The 18901-nt window shown below is 42.1% G+C and overlaps 1 protein-coding gene across 2 annotated transcripts in view; it reads right to left on the reverse strand.

The window, feature by feature from the left end:
* The window catches only part of dock1 (dedicator of cytokinesis 1), a 271540-nt gene that overhangs the window by 75326 nt on the left and 177313 nt on the right, over positions 1-18901 (reverse strand). For both annotated transcript variants that reach the window (XM_050059204.1, XM_050059203.1), the window contains exons 28-29: positions 16036-16137; positions 12802-12896 (exon numbers count right to left, since the gene is read on the reverse strand). In XM_050059204.1, the coding sequence (XP_049915161.1) occupies positions 12802-12896; positions 16036-16137 (197 nt within the window). The remainder of the gene's footprint in view (positions 1-12801; positions 12897-16035; positions 16138-18901) is intronic.

An 18901-nucleotide genomic window follows, 5' to 3' on the forward strand; every position in this document is an offset into this window, starting at 1 on the left:
AGTATGTATAGCACTATTTTAAGCAAGATTATATACAAATATTGGGCGCCGATTACCTCACCTGGTAGAGCAGATGCCCCATGTACAAAGGCTGTGTCCTTGCTGCAGCAGCTGTGGGCTCAATTCCAACCCCCGGCCTCTTGCTGCATGTCATCCCCCCCTCTCCCTGCCCCTTTCATGCTATATCTGTCCTATTAAATAAAGCCGAAAGGCCCCTAAATATATCTTAAAAGAATAATATTTATAAGGTTCATACAGTCAGTGAATGAATATCAACTTAATTTCTCTTGGAAGCCACTGAGATGACCAGAATACACTCAGAGGACTTTTGCTGCATTTGTCTGTAGAAAACTGAACTGATGAGCAAGGCCATGTAAAAGATAACGTTAGATATGTGTGTTTGTGGGACACACACAGTGTGTATGTGGGGCTGTATAAAATGACAGTGGAAAAGACATGAATTCTGACTGACCCCACACGCCAGTGAGGGCCCCATCTGTCATGCGAATGCTGTGAAAAAAAGCCGCAATCCCTTTGACTTGGCAGCACCAGGCAGTGCGATGCCAGCGTCAGAGCTGAAGAGTGCTAGCTTCCGCCAGCCTATAAATACAGAGATCAGAGATGTAACAATGACAGCAAAAGGCTGCTTTTCATCCAGGCCAAAAGTTTGTGAAGAGGTGAACGGATTACTAATGAGGCAACACAGGCTGATTCAGACACAACTCCAAATACTAGTGAGCAGGAAAACTCCCACTTTCTGCACTGGAGTCAGAGTGTTGGCGAAGTTCATGTTGAGCAACGGATGAGATAATGAAGCATTTTCAAAGTTATCAGATGAATCACGAAGCAATTACAACCGATTCTAACGGTCTAAACCTTTAACAGTTTGTCTTTTTTCACAATTTCTTTTGAATACAAATGATGTGTCTGCAGAAAACTAGAGAGTGAAAAATAAAAGCAGTTCTAGTTTTTTTACACATTTAGAGGAAAATGTTCACACTGACAATCTTTTGATACAAATATAGCCTTGTTTCATCCTTTGAAACTGTTTACCTGGTTTCATACCCTCGACAGCATTCACAACCAGCATATTACAGGTTATTATATATTTAGTCTTAGTATATTAGCGGACTGACATTCATACCTTGGGTGCCCTTTTTATGTTGTGCATCAATGCTGATTTGAATGCCAAATTAAATAAACATCAGATATGCATTCATAAAATGGGGCCGTTTGGTCCGATACACTGTTGATCTAAAGACAGAAGTAATTGGGTTATCAAAGTGAAAGAAGCATTCAGCCAGTGTTTCAGCAAACATGTCAGTTCTGTTTAGAGAGGAAAGACAAAAAATAGCTACAGCATATTCACTGGGTCTCAAATGAAGCATCTGCCCCAGTGTAGTAAGTGATCCTTATTTAAAACCCAGCAGACAAAAAAGTATTTTTGCTTGTATGCCAGCAAAAAAGAAAATAAAGTCAGTCATCTAAAAACAGGGGTGAAAAAGTCAAGTACGGTGCAAATTCAAGGTACTTCATTTTCATTTTATACTCCTTTATTCTTCTACTACTCTATATTTAACAGGGAAACAGTCACTTGTCTTCAATAGTTCCTAGCTACTTTGCAGATTAAGAATTCACTGCACACACACACACACACACACATAACAAATAATCATCTTATTAATCGTGATGCATTGTTCTGAATCAAATCTAAAAGGGGAAATTAACCGATCCTGCCCCCCTTAGTTGGTAGGTCGAGTAAGCTTGACAAAAAGAAACATGACAACACTGGTTCTGTTTAACTGGGTGCTGCTTTAAGAAGTTGACAGCAAAGACTACAGTATGCAATGGAAGGATATATTCACAACGTTAAGGCAGAACTGTGAATTTAGGCTACGTCATTCCCGTCTCGCGAAAAAAAAAGGGGAAGCCATACTCTTTGTGTAGGAGACAGAGGGTAACAGAACTATCAGGTATGTGTCTTCCTTCTGGGAAAAATGTATTACTGACCACAAACCATGTTGCTGTCCCAAGGTTTGTCTCTCTTTACTGTATGGAGATACTTCGAGGTGAAACGTAGCCTTACAGAGATGCCATAAAAGAAAGAACATTAGTCTTGATCTGGCTAGATTGGACAGCTAAAACGTGGGCAAGCTTAAAGTTTAGAACAGTTTGGACACAGATCTCCCTACCTGTTAGATCAGGAGGAGGACGATAAAGAGATGAATGAATAAGACTTTCACCACATTATTTTGGAAATGAAAACAAAGGTTTTGCCCCCTGATATCCAAACACAAATCTCTTCCTATCTCTCTCCATGTTGGGTCTGTTAGCTATTAATACCTACAAACTGTGAAGTGCAGTTTTATATGACCGGTGTGGCTAACTAGCTGCCCCAAGGCTTATTTGATTGGATGTTTCTTTTGTAAATGCCCCGCAGTGCAGGATGAGTCATCAAACAGGAAAAGAAGAGGGATTTTGAGTTAAAAATACTCTTACCTTTACACTGATAGAGATTTTTTGACATAGATTTGGCATATAAAAACAGACAAATGATCGATTAACACAGGGACACAGGATTAAAATGGGGGAAAAGTATTTTTCATTTCATGGGGACTTTAACTCCTCTTGATGTAGCTAGTTAGCTAGCATTTTGCTAACCTTAGTCAACTAAAGATGTGACAATAAAGAATGTAATGTGACTGTGGACATTGTGACATTCCCTGTGACATGTCACGTCTCTCAACCATCTTTAACATTTTGTTCTCTTGTCAACATAGATGAGCCTTGCACATTGCCAGGTACAAAGCTTGGGGGGCAGAGTGAAAAAGACTGGACTTAAGAAGTCTAAATCTGTAAAATCAGTTCTTTGATCTTGGTACAATTTGCCTCTAACACTTGTATGTAAGTAAGTAAGTACAGTGGCAGTCAATGACCTGAATACTTCCACCCAGGGCTCCAGTGTGGTCAGTCCAGTTGACAGATAGTTTTCCGACACAGTAAGCCACCCTGCTGCTTCTTGATAATGACTTTGATAAAACCATGTTGAGAAAAATCACATCAGATGTTATCTCACCTCGGGGGGCACTATTTAAAGGCCAGCTGACACGATACCATCACAGCCACTCAAGAGCACTGCATTCCATGGGCAAAACAATATTACTTGCCTGGACAAGAGCTTCTCCTCAAGCAGATACACACAGAGTGACAGACACGAACACAGATTCCAAGTAGTGTGCTCCAAGTAGTCTGCAAAGGGGGTGTGTTTGGCATTCACATCAATGCTCGTTGAGCATGTATGGGGATGGAAGATTAACGTAAGACGTCTAACCTACACTGGCATGTTGGCAAACAAATACCCAGACATACAGCAGCAGCTGGTGATGCAGTGCAGTATGCAGCGATATAAGTCACAAAGCATGTTTCCTGACTCTCCCACAGTCCCTCAGTAAAGCTGTGTGTTAATCTCATTGTTGCAGAATTACCACTCAAATCACACACAAGAGAGAGAGAGCGAGTGGACAACTGTCATCACATTAACAAAGCAACATAGTAGGAAAGCCATGTAAAGGTCAAGCTGTTCTTTGCAGCTCACAGTGCCACAAAGCTGAGGCTTGAGAAGCACTGGCATTGTGCACTGAAGTGAGTATGCATAGATTATTGAAAAGGGTTATCGTCAATTATCTATGTAGCTACATTTAACCATTTTTACTGGAAATTCATAATTAAACTTCATAAATGTACACTAAGCCATCAGTTTATGTTTATACCAAGCTGAACTGCAGTCTAATACACCAGTCCTGCAAATCCTACATGTAATAAGTTTAAAATGCTAGTGTTTTCAGGAGGCTAACGTGACACTAACACTAATATAAACTTTGTATAATTGTACCCTTACATTTAGGGCTGCCCCTTTAATCGCCCAACAAATGTTAGTCGACCAGAAAGGTTATCAGTTGGCAAGATTTCATTAGTCTCTTAGTCGCAGAAAAAACAAAACAAAACAAGACAAAAAAAAAAAAAAAAGTGAAACTCTATTAGGAGCTGTGCCTTGTCAAAATAAATCAAAACCTATATGACTGGACCATGTGGGGATTTAATTTGAAAGGACAGACACAGGAAGAGGCCACGCTCAGCAGTCAGACAGGAGTCACGTTACAAACCAATCACAGCCGACAGATATCTTTCCCTTCTTCTGTAAATATTCAGTCTGATAAATACGGAAAAGTTGATCATGTTAGTGCAGGGCTACCCAGAGATTTACATCTGTCCCACGGACGATAGGCCTACACACTTATAAACAGCACTTGGAAGAAGATCAGCTCAGGATTTCAGGTAAATAGGCTGTACGATGCTTGTTAAGGTTGCTTAGGAACCGCAGATGCAACCTGGCGCTGTGCTCTTGAAGGCACAAGAGTAGCGCCCAGTGCCCGGCTTTTCAGACGCAGCTTGTGTACGGCCCCTAATTTAAATTTAAATCAGGTTAAGTGCCCGATTTAAGGCACAAAGGAAGTGCATCAACCATTGCGCAACTATATCAGGAAGAGGCTAGCACTTTGTTTTATCTGGTCGCTATTGGCAGCTATCCCCAGGTACCAAGGAGTATCAGTCTAAGTTCTTGCAGTTACTATGCCCAGTAGTGGAAATGAAAGATGATGGAACAACTGCAGCAACTGTGGAGAACAAAATGCAGTATGTCCTGTGTTGTGGTAGTTGCTCAGTGAGGAAAACGTAAAGCGATGTGGTCGTCTTTCCAACAGCGGTGCCAACAATAATATCACTTGGAAATGCTATGGGGGTAAAAGTTGTCTGTTTCCACTTTAAAAGGAGAGTATGTCAAGTCAGATACCCACAAGCCCACAGGCACTGTTTTTTTTATCTTGGAGGGTGGTTGGTTGTACAGGGGCAAGCAGGATCACAACATCATTGGCAGTCTTTTCACTCTCTGTGAGTCCTCCTTCCTTCCTTCCTGCCTTCCAGAGCTGCCCTCCAGGTCCTGGATTAGTCATGGAGAGAACTCCAAACGGCAGCCATCCAGCTTCAGAAACCCTCTCCTAATGAGTCTGTGAGGGACTGATGGCATGGGTTATCGAGTTAAAGAGCTGCTTCTTCAGCTTGTCTGGGCTTTCATCTTTTCATCTGCCACGCTGGGCTCTCTGAGAACTCCCCATTCATCTCCCAATCTACCATTCTTACACATAATTAACAGCTCCGCAAGAAACTTTTGGTGTCATTTGGGGAAATGAACTGATTTCAAGAAGGTCATCTGATGTTAACTCAAATCTAATATTAAGAGTTTGATTACATGTCCTAATAAGCCTGTAAGGCATGAAAAAGACGTGTTATGTATTCTTTTGCATGTTGATCAAAGATGAAAATAATAAAAACAGCTGCTGGGTTTATCTTTGTATTTTGTCTGGATAACACAGTGAATTCTAACTTTTAAAACTTGATTCTTAAGCTTTAAAATGTCTATTCAGCCATGATTATCAAACAACATTTACTTGATGTGTTAAGTGTCCTTTTGTTAGAGTAATACGAGCGGTTAAAGTGTTGAGCTTTTATACCGGGGGACTTAAAGACTCAACACTTTATCAATTTGTTAAATAACTAATTACAGCTGATCATCAACATCATTTTTACTCAGTCAGTTAATTAAGTCTTTTGGTGCCTGCGACATCAACAGCTGTTCAAATGCTTCGCCTTATGACTGGAAGGAAAAAAGAGAACATTGCCAATGAACATTGTTCAGATTGATGATGATGACAGCACTTAGTATGCAGTGATTCAGCATATCTCGGGGTGTGAGGTTGAAGAGTGTGGAGCTCTTGAAAAGTTTACTAGGCAAATCTGTAAGGGAGCACATTAAGCTGACTGTACAAAGCAGCCAGCAGCTGTTGTCTGGTAAAAAATGTGATGCGAGGTTTTTCATCCCTGGGAGAAAACCGACAGTAACTATAGTGCTTAAGTAAATGCCAGCTTGTGCTAATTCAGTAAGCGCTCTTTAACAAAAATCAAGGTTTACCTACGGGGCACTTGTACCTCTAAAAAGGCAAGAATAAATTCACACTGAACGTCATATCTGCTTTCCTGTAGCTTCTGCGATATTGTCACGTTAAAGGAGAAGCTTTAATTGTTTGATACTTACATTAAGTACTTAATTTTTACAAGGGACATTTCAAGTGAAATCCTCGTATGGTATTTTTCTGTGAATTTTCAACAAAGATGGCTAAAATGCTTTCAAATGTGAACAAAATCTAGGTCTCTTGCGTAACACCAGACAAGCCAAAAACAAGTGGGACCTCAAGGTCAGGATCCTCAGAGCCTGACACACATCAGCTTCACACGTCTGTAGAAAGAAAATACTGTGCAGTTTTGTGTGCTTTGACCTTGGTGACATAACTTGTTCCCTGTCACTTTGGAGAATGAGTGTGAGTCTATCTCTCCAGCCGGTTAGCTGCCACTATTAAGCCGTGGCCAGTTGGCACAGGCGGAAATGGAAGTCAATGGCTAACCAGCCTGATGCTGCTGTCCCCGGGGCAATTAGAGCTCATAAATCAGTTTACAACCTGGAGGAAGTAAGAGGCGATGGGTGGAGAAGAAGGAGTGGGAGGAAACGACTTCTGCTACTGCTGATGCCCATCTCATTAGTGGTGCTATCATAATGTGTGGACATGAAAGAACCGTCTGCTGGTGCTGTGGGTGGCTATCTGTGTGCTGAATGTGGCATTTGTGGTTTGCCCAGAAACAGGAGACTCTGAGGAAGGACCAAGGGATATTCAAATACGCTTCATGAGGCTTTCAAATACATTTAAAAAAGTTCTTAAAAGTGACAACTGTGTTTGATGCTGTAAGAAATGTATGTTTTAAAGCACTTGACAAAAACAGCAACAATTGTTTATATTCACAATGGATCAAATGACTACATCTCTTATAGTGGTGAACCTACAGAGAAAATCATCTCTTTAATTATCCTTAGCTGTGGAGGTTTTAACATCTTCTAACTAATTGTCCTGGATTTACGGCACAGCCACTGCATGGTTCAGTCTCTCTGCTCTGATTAATCCTTTTTCCAGCAGCAGCAGCAGCAGCAGCAGCAGCAGCAGGCAGCTGTTTTCAGCCAACAAGCTCTGATAAACCCACTCCACACTACCTGCACAGCACTAATGGGACAGACAGAGTTAACAGGTAGCTGTTGATTACAGTTGAACATCTAAATCTAAAGAGCCAGGAGTGGGTCGCACAACTTAATAAGCCTAGTCCTAACTTGTAAGTTGACTTTTGTAAAGACCAGCCTTTAAAACAGACTTAATGTCGGTTGCACTAACCAAACGAAAGTCTAGTCTTAACTACATCAAGTCTTAGCGATGCAGATTCATTTGAATGCCCACACGACTATGGCTATTACTCAGCCACGCATGCATTGCTAGGACACATTATTAACAGTCTCCCGCTGTCTTAAATTGCGTCAACTGCGAAGCATTATAGAAAAGAAAGAAATTTCACAGACGTTGAGATACGAGCATTAATGGAGCTGTACAGGAGAGGCGTATCTGTGTTTGACTGTCAGCAGCTGACAGGTGGAGCTCCACAGGTAATGTAAAAGGCAAGAAAAAGTGTACAAACCTGGACGTAACTTACAACTCATGGACAGACAGTGTGTTGTCAGCAGCGGTGTTAAAGAGTAAGTACCACACAAGCATGTGAATGGACCAAAGTGACATTTGCTAAGCAGCTAGCTAGCTTGATAACTGGCATTAGCAGTGCACTTTTCACCAGTGAGAGTTTGTTTGGCCGGTTTGTCAACAAGGTGAGGGCCAAGACGTTCGTAAGTTAGCTAGATGAAAAAGAGACTTTGGTGGGAAAGCTAATGTTGCTGTTTGTGCCACTCTAGACTCACAAGTCAATCTTTAGACGCTTTGCTTAACTAAAGACTGATGACTTTCTCCCTGATTTTGTGTTTAGATGGGCGGATACAATTTCAGAGTTTAAAAAAACTCCCTACGTTGAAGAACCAATAGTAAATCTGCAGGGTGGTCCTTTGGTGACTCGCTGAACTCTTGTGCTCGTAAACACAGTCCGACTAGAAACATGTGTAGTGGTACAAAATGGCTCACGTCACTGTAAGTCCTTCATTTCCACAATCTTGTGGACCGAGCACACGTTTGATAAAACGGAGTTAAATCTCTCAGCATCCATCAAGCTCTCTGTGTGTTTGTTTCCTTGCGGACGAGAAAAGGGGGAGCGCACATTTCCAGGAGGGCGTGTCCTTTTCAAAAATACAAGAGGCGTTGCTTTGTTGCCGGCCGTTTTCGCCGGTGTGTTAAACTCACTTTAGAAAGGAGTGTCCCCAGACTATCAGAAGCCAGAGATCTCTGATTGTCTGGTGGCGAGACTAGTGCCACTCGTCTTGTGTATCAAAGCCATTTCCACCAAACATTTTCGGTATGGTACCTTTGGAACCAACAGTAACCCTTCAGACATGGTACCTAGACCCTAGTGTTTCCACTGCAAACAGTGCTCTTAAATGTGGGCAGGGTTGTTGTCACTCACTGCTCCGTCCAGCACTCACTGTATTTCCTCATTAGCGTTGAAACAGATGGAAGTCTGCACTTGGTTTATCGTCGACAGAACGAGGCTGCACGCTGACATTTTCAGAACAAAGTAAAACAAGCTGCAGTGAGAGTCTCTCCATGGGATAAATAGTGGGTTTGTGCACTTAGTCCTTCTCAGGCAAGCTCAGGGTTTAAGTGTTGCTGGAGCCCACAGGAAAGACACTCCGCGATGCTTTTTTTTTGTCTCCAAGTGAGGATTAGAATATATGCAGTTCATATAATCTGGTCAAAAATAACAGACAGATTCCACTGGTACCATCCACAACTTTTCAAAAGCATACTGAACTGAACTGTAACGTACTGCTCGGTGGAAACGGGGCTTATCAGGCTATATAGAAACAGCAAAGATTCTGACTTAACGCCTGCTCCTGATTAGGCAAGATTCACACCCAGTCTTAGTGAAAAAAGAAGACCGAAGCCTAGATGGTGCAACCAGAGCAACTATTAGGGTGGATTTAGAATGCCTGGTTACCACTGACTCAGGTTAAGAACAGGCTTAAGCCGTGTTTGTGCAGCAAGCCCTGAATATTTTTCTCAGAACAAGGCTAAAATGACAAATATTTGACTTCTATTGAATTCTAATGCTGCTCCATGTTGACTGGAAGTATACATAGGCCACATCCAATAATAGCTATATAAGCAAAACCAGTTTTATGAGCCAATAATGGCCAAAAAATAGAAATTAACACAGCTTTAAAAATATATGAGCTTAAGGTTTGAAGGGGTGGTCTTGGTTTAATGCTACAGCCTCTGAGACGTGAAGCTTTCAAGTTAAATCAGTCTCCTGTGCTCTGGCAATCAAAGAGTGTGACACACACCCGCAGCTTCTCTGCCCTTAGGTAGTTTATGCACAACATTTATGGCTATCTCATGGGATGAATGAACGTGTCACCTTGGGTTCTTCCTGTGAGGTGCGGGAAACTACCGATCAAACACACTCTGATAGATGACGAAAAGCAGAACAGTTTTGCTAATTGGTCACAAAGCCGACACCTGCAGCATTCAAACAGGCTGAAGTATAAAGACTGTGAGATGAGTCAGACTTTGACAGGCTTATTTTTCATTGAGTTCAACAATGCTTTAACTCCAGCAAGTGGCTGAATGCACTGACTAGAATGCAGAATTAATCTACTGACTGTCACAAACAAGTGCAAGTAGACAAGAGGTTTGACTGAGGAGGATTCTTCTGGGGTATGAGAAATGACACATTGGCCTCTAGTCTGTGAGTCAAAAATAATACATTTCATACACTACAAGCAGAATCTGAGAAGGAACTGTTGGGAGTGTGTGTGTGTACGTGTGTGTGTGTGTGTGTGTGTGTGTGTGTGTGTGTGTGTGTGTACTAGGGAGGGTCAGAACAGCATGTTTTTACTCCAACTCCGCAGCTCTGTCTACAGCAGAACAGATGTGATTTGCACACCTGCAGGGCACAGGGGAGCATCATCACCAGTGTCTTTGCATTGTGACCCAGGTGGCTGATGATGTTTTTAGGGGTGGCGGTGTGAAATCCAAAAGGAATCTGGCTTGTAGCAATCAAATGGACTGATGAAAGCAATAGAACAGAAATTGAGTAGCAATGAAATCTCGATTCAAATATCCTAGCTGGTGATGATGTTAGAATGGTTTTGGAAGGAGTGGGCAGGGAGTCAAATAGCTCACAGTCGACTCGCGGCACCCTCTGTAAGCCCTGCACCTGCCGCAAATGGCCACTTTGAAGCCGCGCTCCAACAGATACAAGTCCAGGTACTGTGATGTAAAAGCCTTGTTATATAAAATTCGGTATTCCTCATTCTGTTCTGTCTGAGGCATGTTCCATTCAAGGGGAACTCAACTGATTTTTCACATCAGAGTCTGTTTACAGGTGTTGGGGACTGTGTATTTAAAAAAAACTGTACAAAGCTTTTCTGGTTCTGGTTTTCTGGAAAATGAAAAAATCTGGGGGTGTCGAGTTAGAAAGAAGTGACGTTACCAGACCTCCATTACTGCTTAAGGCTCAAGGCTACATTAGCTACTACTGCACAACACACTTGTGCTAGGCAAACTACTAAACAGTCAGATCGGCTTGTCCTCACTCTGTGTGTTTGTCAGTACCCCATCCGATGGCCGGGCAGGACGATAACAAACACATGATGGAATTACTATCATCACACAACAACAATTTTAACCACTGACAACAACAACAACAACAACAACAACAACAACAACAACAACAACAACAACACTTAATAGCTGACAGCATCAGGTCATTAATAAAAAAAAAAAAAGAAAAGAAAAGATCAGATCATTTATCTGTCTTTCTCCGTCTTTTCCATCTCTCTCTCTTGCAAGCGGCTGAACCAAAGCGCCATGTTCTGTCTATAGCCCTTTTTATCCCATGATAGGGCCACGTCAAAGTCCCTTTATTACACCAGCTTTTCTACACAGAACCAAACAATGCAGGCACGAAGCCATCCCAGTGTGTGACTTTAGACAGCATGCTGGTGTTCCTGAGGCAAAAGAAGCACGATGGGCGTGACATGTAACACGACAGCATCAGCCTCTAGTATGATATATATATAATTTGCGTCGGGCAGCGCTGTCTAATCAATAACAATGGAATAACATGGCAATACAATCATTTACCATCCCTGTTATATGACAGCTGGTCTCATCCTTTGCTCAGAGGGTAAAGAGCTCCTAAAGCTCACTGTCGTTCAAACTTGAGGACAATATCGGGCGCTGTTCTTCTTTTTTGAGTTGCCTGCTAACTGCTGCAGCTGCAATATAAATCTCCCAGTAGTGGGTCACACACATACTGTAACACATCGTCAAAACGTCACACCCATCCCCTCCTACCGGTTGTCCCTTTTACACAGACGTCGATTCGGCGCTGTTACTACCTCCGTTGCCGGCTTAAAAACGAGACAACTTTGTCCCCCGATTGTCCCTTTCATACAGAACAGCAAGCCAGAATAATGCTGCGACATTCCTGCCTTGAAAAAGCAATATAAACGCGGCGAATCTCTTCTCCACTCCATTCACTACCAGGGACAGCACCATGCTCTCGGTTGGCCGGAGTGTGTGTGTGCATGTGCATGTTAGTGACGCAAGTGTCGCTTATATGCAGGGGATGACGATGTGAAAGTATAAAGGGGCAAATTGTATTTTATATTAATTTAATACTACTGCTTATAATGATTACATTAATAATGATAATCTAATACATGAGCCAAACATCATCTTGACATTGGCAAAGGTATCGGCTACTGCTGATTGCTGTAACCACCACTGATCCCTAAAGTCATCATCTGTCGGCACAACCCTGCAATGGTTGAGTTGCATTGTGGGTACTATGGGCACCAGATTTAAACAAGGAAAAAGAATGACAATAGACAGTGTCTAGCTTTGTGTCACTGGTGTTGACCCTTTTCTAACAGTCCATCATTAGTGTGACAGTGTTACAGGAGTGCAATGCTAAATCGGTCTGTTCCTTAAACAGACATTTAAATTTCACGGTGGCCATGAACCTTTGACCACTGTTCAAAACACACCCAGCAGTTTCAATAATGCACAGATGGTGTTGGGGAATGCAAAACCGTCTTCCTTCATTGACTGACTGACTTAAGGTTATCATCTGAAAGCTGTTGCTGTGCCATTGCATAATAGAGCACTACAACTCATTCTGGTCCATGTCTCTTCTAAAAAGATACAAATGGAAGTAGAAAAAAAACAAACACAAAAGTGCCTTTAAATACTTTCATGGCTCTAACTTCATCTGACAAGTGCATAAAAGCACAGCTCTTGACTAAACTCCTAAACTGCAAAGCACATTTCAACTCTTTTTATATTTTCAACAAAAATGGAATCAGGCAAGGTTCACATTAATAAAACAGAAGGCCGTGGCAGCACAACAAGCAACAAAGTAAAGAGATGCTGAGACTAAGTTTGGAGATTAGCAGGCAGCATACACCCGAGCATCTATAATTCATGTGATTGTTTGCGGCTGCGCTGACTGCTCATCTGATTGCTACACTGCTGAGGCCTTGTGCCGATATTTGCATGGAGAGAAAAACATTAGAAAATATCCTTACCCACTTCTGACTGCTGTTCCTTAGCAACAACAGTGTAGGGAGTTTAAAGCAGCATGCTTTATGTGTGTGTTTTGGGAGCGTGCATGTGTGTGTGTGTCCAGCGGTGTCGTACTTACTTATTTTGCATCATGTTCATTATGACCCAGTCTGAGGGGTAGACGTTTTTCCCAATGAGATCTTTAAACATGATAAATGTTTCCATTAGGAAATCCTGCAAGAGAGAGAAAGTTTTCAAAATGAAAACTGTTATTCTTCCCACCTCCAAGATAAGAGCAATCTGAAATGAACTGTTTAGAGTTTGTGGCTTTCAGGCGGAAACAGCTTTTAGATTAGTTTTTAAGGTCAAGGTGACACATATATTTTCCTTTTGCAGGTGGCTCTTGAGACCAATCATCCAGCATGTGCTCACATGTTGTAGTACAATGAGAATACAGCTGGCTTACTTCTCACAGGAAAACTATTCTTGTGATATTTAGTTAACAAACCGAATGCATAATTATCAGCTATTAAAGCATAACATGACAACTTGATAACTAGGTTCAGTTATACTACTAATAGATGCTCAGCTCTACCTTCTCTATGGCAACAGGGCTTCAAAGTCTCCCTCCTTAAAGTCATCAACTTTCTTCTTGTTATTTTATTGTCACACCTACAATAGCTTTCTCTTAATGTGAATTTCAGCTAAATACCAAAAACATAAATATGCATGTAAGTCTATTTCTGGCTGTACATGTTTCACTCCTGGATGAATCCCTGTGCTTTGTGGTGGCGTGTTTAGAGAACAACTGCAAAACAACAAAGTCCTTTGGGCAGCAGCCAGCTCTGAAATGTGGATATGGCCCACGCCAGCTTCAGGAACAATAAATCTGTGGGAAGATCCAGCTTCATCACAGTGATTGTTTATCCTGCTGTGGGAACTAGACAGGCAGCCTCAAACAGGCTCTGTGTAACAATCATGAAGGTCAAAGAGTTCCGTTCATGTTGATTTCATATTACAGTCACCTGAAAGAATATTACTAATGCTTCGATAAAAACACTGAGGAGGATGTCCGCATAGACAAGCTCAATCAAACATCCATAAGTTCAAATAAGTGATTATCTCGTCAATTCTAAAAATCCTCACTGGGACACTGATTCATTTAAAGCGGGTGTGGGCAGAAAACAAAGCAGAATTTAAAAATACACCCTCATCCTGCAGCTCTACCCTCACTGTCCTAAGCCCCTCCCACCAGACGACCACAGGCTCATGCACACACTTCACACAGTAACACAGTGTTTCCCATTTATTGTTTTTTTTTTGTTTGTTTGGGGTTTTTTTAGAGAAACTTTGCTGATCTGGCAGGAAGTCAGGGCTGTCTTGTCCCTGAGAGCTGGTGTTTGAGCTGGCTGGATTCAGGTTAATGCAGCTGCTGACTGGGGTCAGTCTCAACAGCTGCCTGGCCAAGTGGTCTGTAGCAGCAGGGACTGAGGCAGGGGACACACTGTGATTGGAGGCTCTAGCCAACGTTAGCTACATAAACGTGAACATGAAGCCACAGCCGTGAGCTTTTAGCTGTGGTTAGCGGAAAGCTAGACTAGGAGCAACATTTCTGTCCATCTCTGAAACGCTTTCGTGATACTTTCATGTTGTTTATTGTCAGACTCTCTTTTTTAAATAAGTCTTCCTTTTTTGAATTGCTCTGCAGTGTAGCCAGTTGTTGCTAATGCTGGAATAGCAACTTTGGCCCGATCACACAGAAAGTGTTTTACCAGCTGGGGGCGGCTTTTGTAATTGATTTTAATGATAATGAAACTTTTTACTCATGGTTTTTGTATTGCGACACGCCTCACGTTTCCTGGCATTTTGGCCGTAGCGCTCTGAACTCCTCGAGTTGAAAACACTTTAACTAAAAGCGGAAAAACACCTCACGTCATCTCTTTTTTCGTCATCTTTTTCCCCATTGTCCAATCTGATGATTTGAGAGGCGGGCCTTCTGTGGTGGTCACAACAATGGAGGAGAAACTGGTGGTAGAGTTTGCTGGATACCCAGAGCTATAAGCCCTGATGTTAGACAGCAGGTTGTCAAACTGCCCCTGAGTCATCCTAAAATATGCCTGGAAACAGCCATAATGGAGGAGAAGCTCCTGGACCAACTGGTGGTACTCCCCATGATCCACCCTCTTTTTTAGGGTCTCATGTACCCACACAGATCTCTGTTTCCCTGTGCCCAACAAACTAATTACTGACAGCCTCTCACCCTCAACCAGAGCTACAGCAAGTACCCTCTGCCTCAACATTTTAGGAACTACATACTAATTACTGTCAAATAACTAAAATAATACACAGGAAGGTTAGAATAAGCTGGTGAGTCTGTGGTTGCCTGGCAACAATAAAAAGGCACAGGAAGCGTTTTTTTTTTTTTTTTTTTTTAACTAGTGGCATTCAATTTTTAAAAAATGGCAGTGTGGCGCGCCTCGCGTTTTGCAGGTTGCAAAATGGTTTCTGTGTGAACGAGGCCGTTCTCTGCATGTTTGTCCCCAGTTGAAACTGGTTTTCATTACGCGAAGGGACGTGCATGCACATCTGCATTTGTAGAACAGCCAATTAGAATGCCATCTCTCTAAAATGACCTATGATTGGCCAAAGCCTCCTGCCATGGTTTAGATTATCTGAATCCTGAAAACGGAGCCAAGAGGAGGTGCAGAAGTCTAGTGGACACTCAGTCCAGTAGGATAACAATATGCTTAAAGTTTATTATGGGATTTTTGCCCAGTGACACTTCAATAAAACTGCCTACCCCAGCACTAATACCCCCCCAAAAAAGCAGTATGTGAAGTGAATGGTGCCAGAATCTGTCTACTTGGATTATGAAGCTTTACCTGTAATATAAATCAGATCCTTGTCCTTGCTATGGGGCTCAGAAAGTTGTTTGTTGGGATAAAAGCAAACAGTGGGATTCCCCCACTTGTCAGAGTACAGTAACATAATGCTAATCTGGCAGCAGATACCCCAGAAATACCGCTTTGAGGGAGGAATTATTCAGAGCTGAAATCCATAACATCAATGAGATTTATCCCTCCTCCACAACTTGTTGGCTGCAATGAGTGATCTGCTTCCCTTAGGAGTTACTATCATCAAGAGCATGCTGCGCATGAAGCAGCCTGAGAGCGAGCACTAACAGAAATTCAATTTCATACATTATTGTGGAGGAAAAACATTTTTGTAACAGCTCTGATCTAACTTTTGATTTCTAGGAAAGACAGAGCAAAATGATACCGAACAAACGGCCTGCAATTTAAGTTATTACATGGCCATGTAGCCTGAAGTGTCTCATCTAATAGACACGGACACACTGGTAGGGTGTACTCACCACCACATCACTCCTTATCTTGCCAAAGGTGTTGATCAGATGAGCATAATGATAGTCGTCCATCTGCCTCAGTGTGGCAGTCATGCTGGCCACGAAGCTCCCCTGGAGAAGAGAAAGAAGTGCGTTCAATTCACAATCAAGTTCAAATTGAAGGCTGAGGATAGAATGACTCCGTGCCTGTGATTTTGATGGATACCGACTCGCTGAGTTGATTGGATCTGAATACTGAAGCTGGCCTGGCCTCCCAGGTTTGAAAAGGTAGGCGCCCTCGCTCAGTGGCTGATCTCATTAACCTGCTGGCCTCCACTCCCCAGCTCTTTGTCTCCACTGATTATAATGCCTGTGAGGTCCCTAAAGTGCTGTCTCTACTTTACAGTGCGCTATCCTGGCTCTGTGTACATGTGCTGCGGAGAGCAGATAAGGGAAGGCAAATGTGTGGTAGGCTGGGTGGAGAGAGGATGTCGCTGCCAGTGATGTGTCTGGACAAAGGCCGAGACATACTGGAGAAAAGAAATGGGAATGTATTGACATATTTTGGAGGAGCCCCGTCTGACTATTGCCTGACTAGAATGGATTGAGTGCGTACTGTTTAAAGGGACAGTTGACTCAAAAATCCAAAATACATATTCTTCTCTTACCTGTAGTGCTATCCATTAATCAAACTGTTTGGTTTGAGTTGCCAAGTGTTGAAGATATCAGCCGTAAAGATGTCTTCTCTGAAAAATAATGGAACTAGATGGCACTCAGCTTGTGGTGCTCACAGAACCATTTGAAAAACTCAACAGCAATGTCTCTTTCTAGAAATCATGACCTCGTTACTCAAGATAATCCACAGACCTTGATGCGAGCAGTTTCATGTAGGAACTATTTTCTTTCAACCATGTCACCGTGCAGAAGGAAGTTTGCATCATCTCCTCATGAACAAGGGGCTCGTGGTCTTAACAGTGGAAGATGTAAACATTAATGGTGTCCGTTTCGGCTGACTGTAACGTTAGCTAGCTAAGAAGTGCTACGTGAGTTCTAGGATTGTCATGAGAACCAATATTTCGGTTCCAAGTCTATGCCAACCGTAAAAAATACGTCTGTGCCTGTTTGGTTTTTTTGGTACCGCAAGTACCGGATACAACTTTGCCCTTAGTGGGCCGTGTCGACTCCTGTTGAAACTGACGGGGGCAGTATACGCGTGTCAGTCTGTGCCGAGGATGAGTGCCGAAGACGAACGCCTGCTCTCCATCGTCTTTGCTAGAAACAATGGCTTCTACAAGTGCTACTGGAGCCACACCACCTCGGCTTGTCTTGTTTGAGGCATATGAAAGTGGAGTTTCGATTTACCATCACTTGTGTTATGTTATACTTATCCCGAAATATACGTTACATTATTTGAGTTTGAGAGCCAGCTTACTACGTTTATAGGGGCGGCTACTAGTACTCGCTAGTGGGCTTAAATACTTCAAAGTTTGAAACAGTTTTAATAAAGTAGTGAATTTAGAAATACACGAGTTCTGTTTTTTGATTTTTATCGTGGTATCGAATGAGTATCGAGAATCGTGGAAATTCACTGGTATTGGTATCGACTACTGAAATTCTGGTATTGTGACAAGCCTAGTGAGGTCTGTGGATTATTTTGAGTAACCAGGTCATGATTTCTGGAAAGAGATATTGCTGTTGAGTTCTTCTTTTTTAAGTACCACGACCTGAGTGCCATCTACTTCCATTATAGTGAAGAGAAGGCAGACATCTCTCAGGCCGATATCTCCAACACTCAGCAACTCACATCAAAACAGCTAGATTGATCAAAAACACTACAGGTAAGAGGAAAAATATGTATTTTTGTTTTTTGGTGTGAAGAGACCCTTTAAGGCTGGCAGTTAGGTTGTATGAGAAATTCACAGGAATGGATGACTCAAGTACGGGATTCATACAGAGAATCATGATAATCAGCTACCAAGAGACTCATACTAGAACAAAAGAAAAGTAGAAAGACACAGATGGAGATCCCGCTGAAAGTGTTTTCACTGGACGAACAGAGATGTACTGCTAATTAAAAATCTAAACAACACATTACAGAATTTGCATAAATACTTTTGAAGAAGAGGAACATACAGTATTGTTATTGGAATACTCCCCGACAGCTTTACCTTAACTAGCTGATCAAAGAAATGCACCAAAGATAAGAGAAAGCAATTAAACCTGCTTTGTTACAGGATGCATGAGAGCACATGCAGATGAATAAGTCTATGGTCTGATAAGCATTAAGATGCAGCTAACAAAAACAAAGACCTTTGAGAAACTGATATATCAAAGTAAAGAAAAAGTCCAAAAGGAAAGTTTGCCAATTTGATATCTCTCCAAAGACATATTTCTTAACTGATTTATTTCAATCTCTGACTGCCTTTACCCAATGACAGATACACAGGAAAATGAGTAATATTTTGACATCTAAATCACTAATGTCCAGCCGCAATTCCTTTTATCTTTAAAAGTCAGTGACACAAGTCGCACCTTTGACCCCATCGTCACATTTGTCACCTATGTGGAGGACTGAAGGGTGAAAGTTTGCAGCCTGTGGATGAGGTGGCAGTCTACTTTGAGTTCAAGACACCCAAGGAGGATCCTTTTGAAATTTCATGGTGGTGGAAGGAGCATTTTAAAATGTTTCCTAACCTGGCAGTGACTGAATGTGTTTGCCATCCTGCCTTTGAGTGCAGCCAGAGAAAGAGACTTGTCCTCCGCTGGATTTGTTATTCAAGAATGGAGAACCAAGCTTAATGTGACTGAGTGCAGACTGTGTGTGTTTAATCACGGGTGCGGGTGAGGTCGAGGGACTTTTATTAACGGGTGCGGTTTTGACTTTGGCGTAATGACG

Source organism: Epinephelus moara, chromosome 13, assembly GCF_006386435.1.
Source record: "Epinephelus moara isolate mb chromosome 13, YSFRI_EMoa_1.0, whole genome shotgun sequence".
NCBI lineage: Eukaryota > Metazoa > Chordata > Actinopteri > Perciformes > Serranidae > Epinephelus > Epinephelus moara.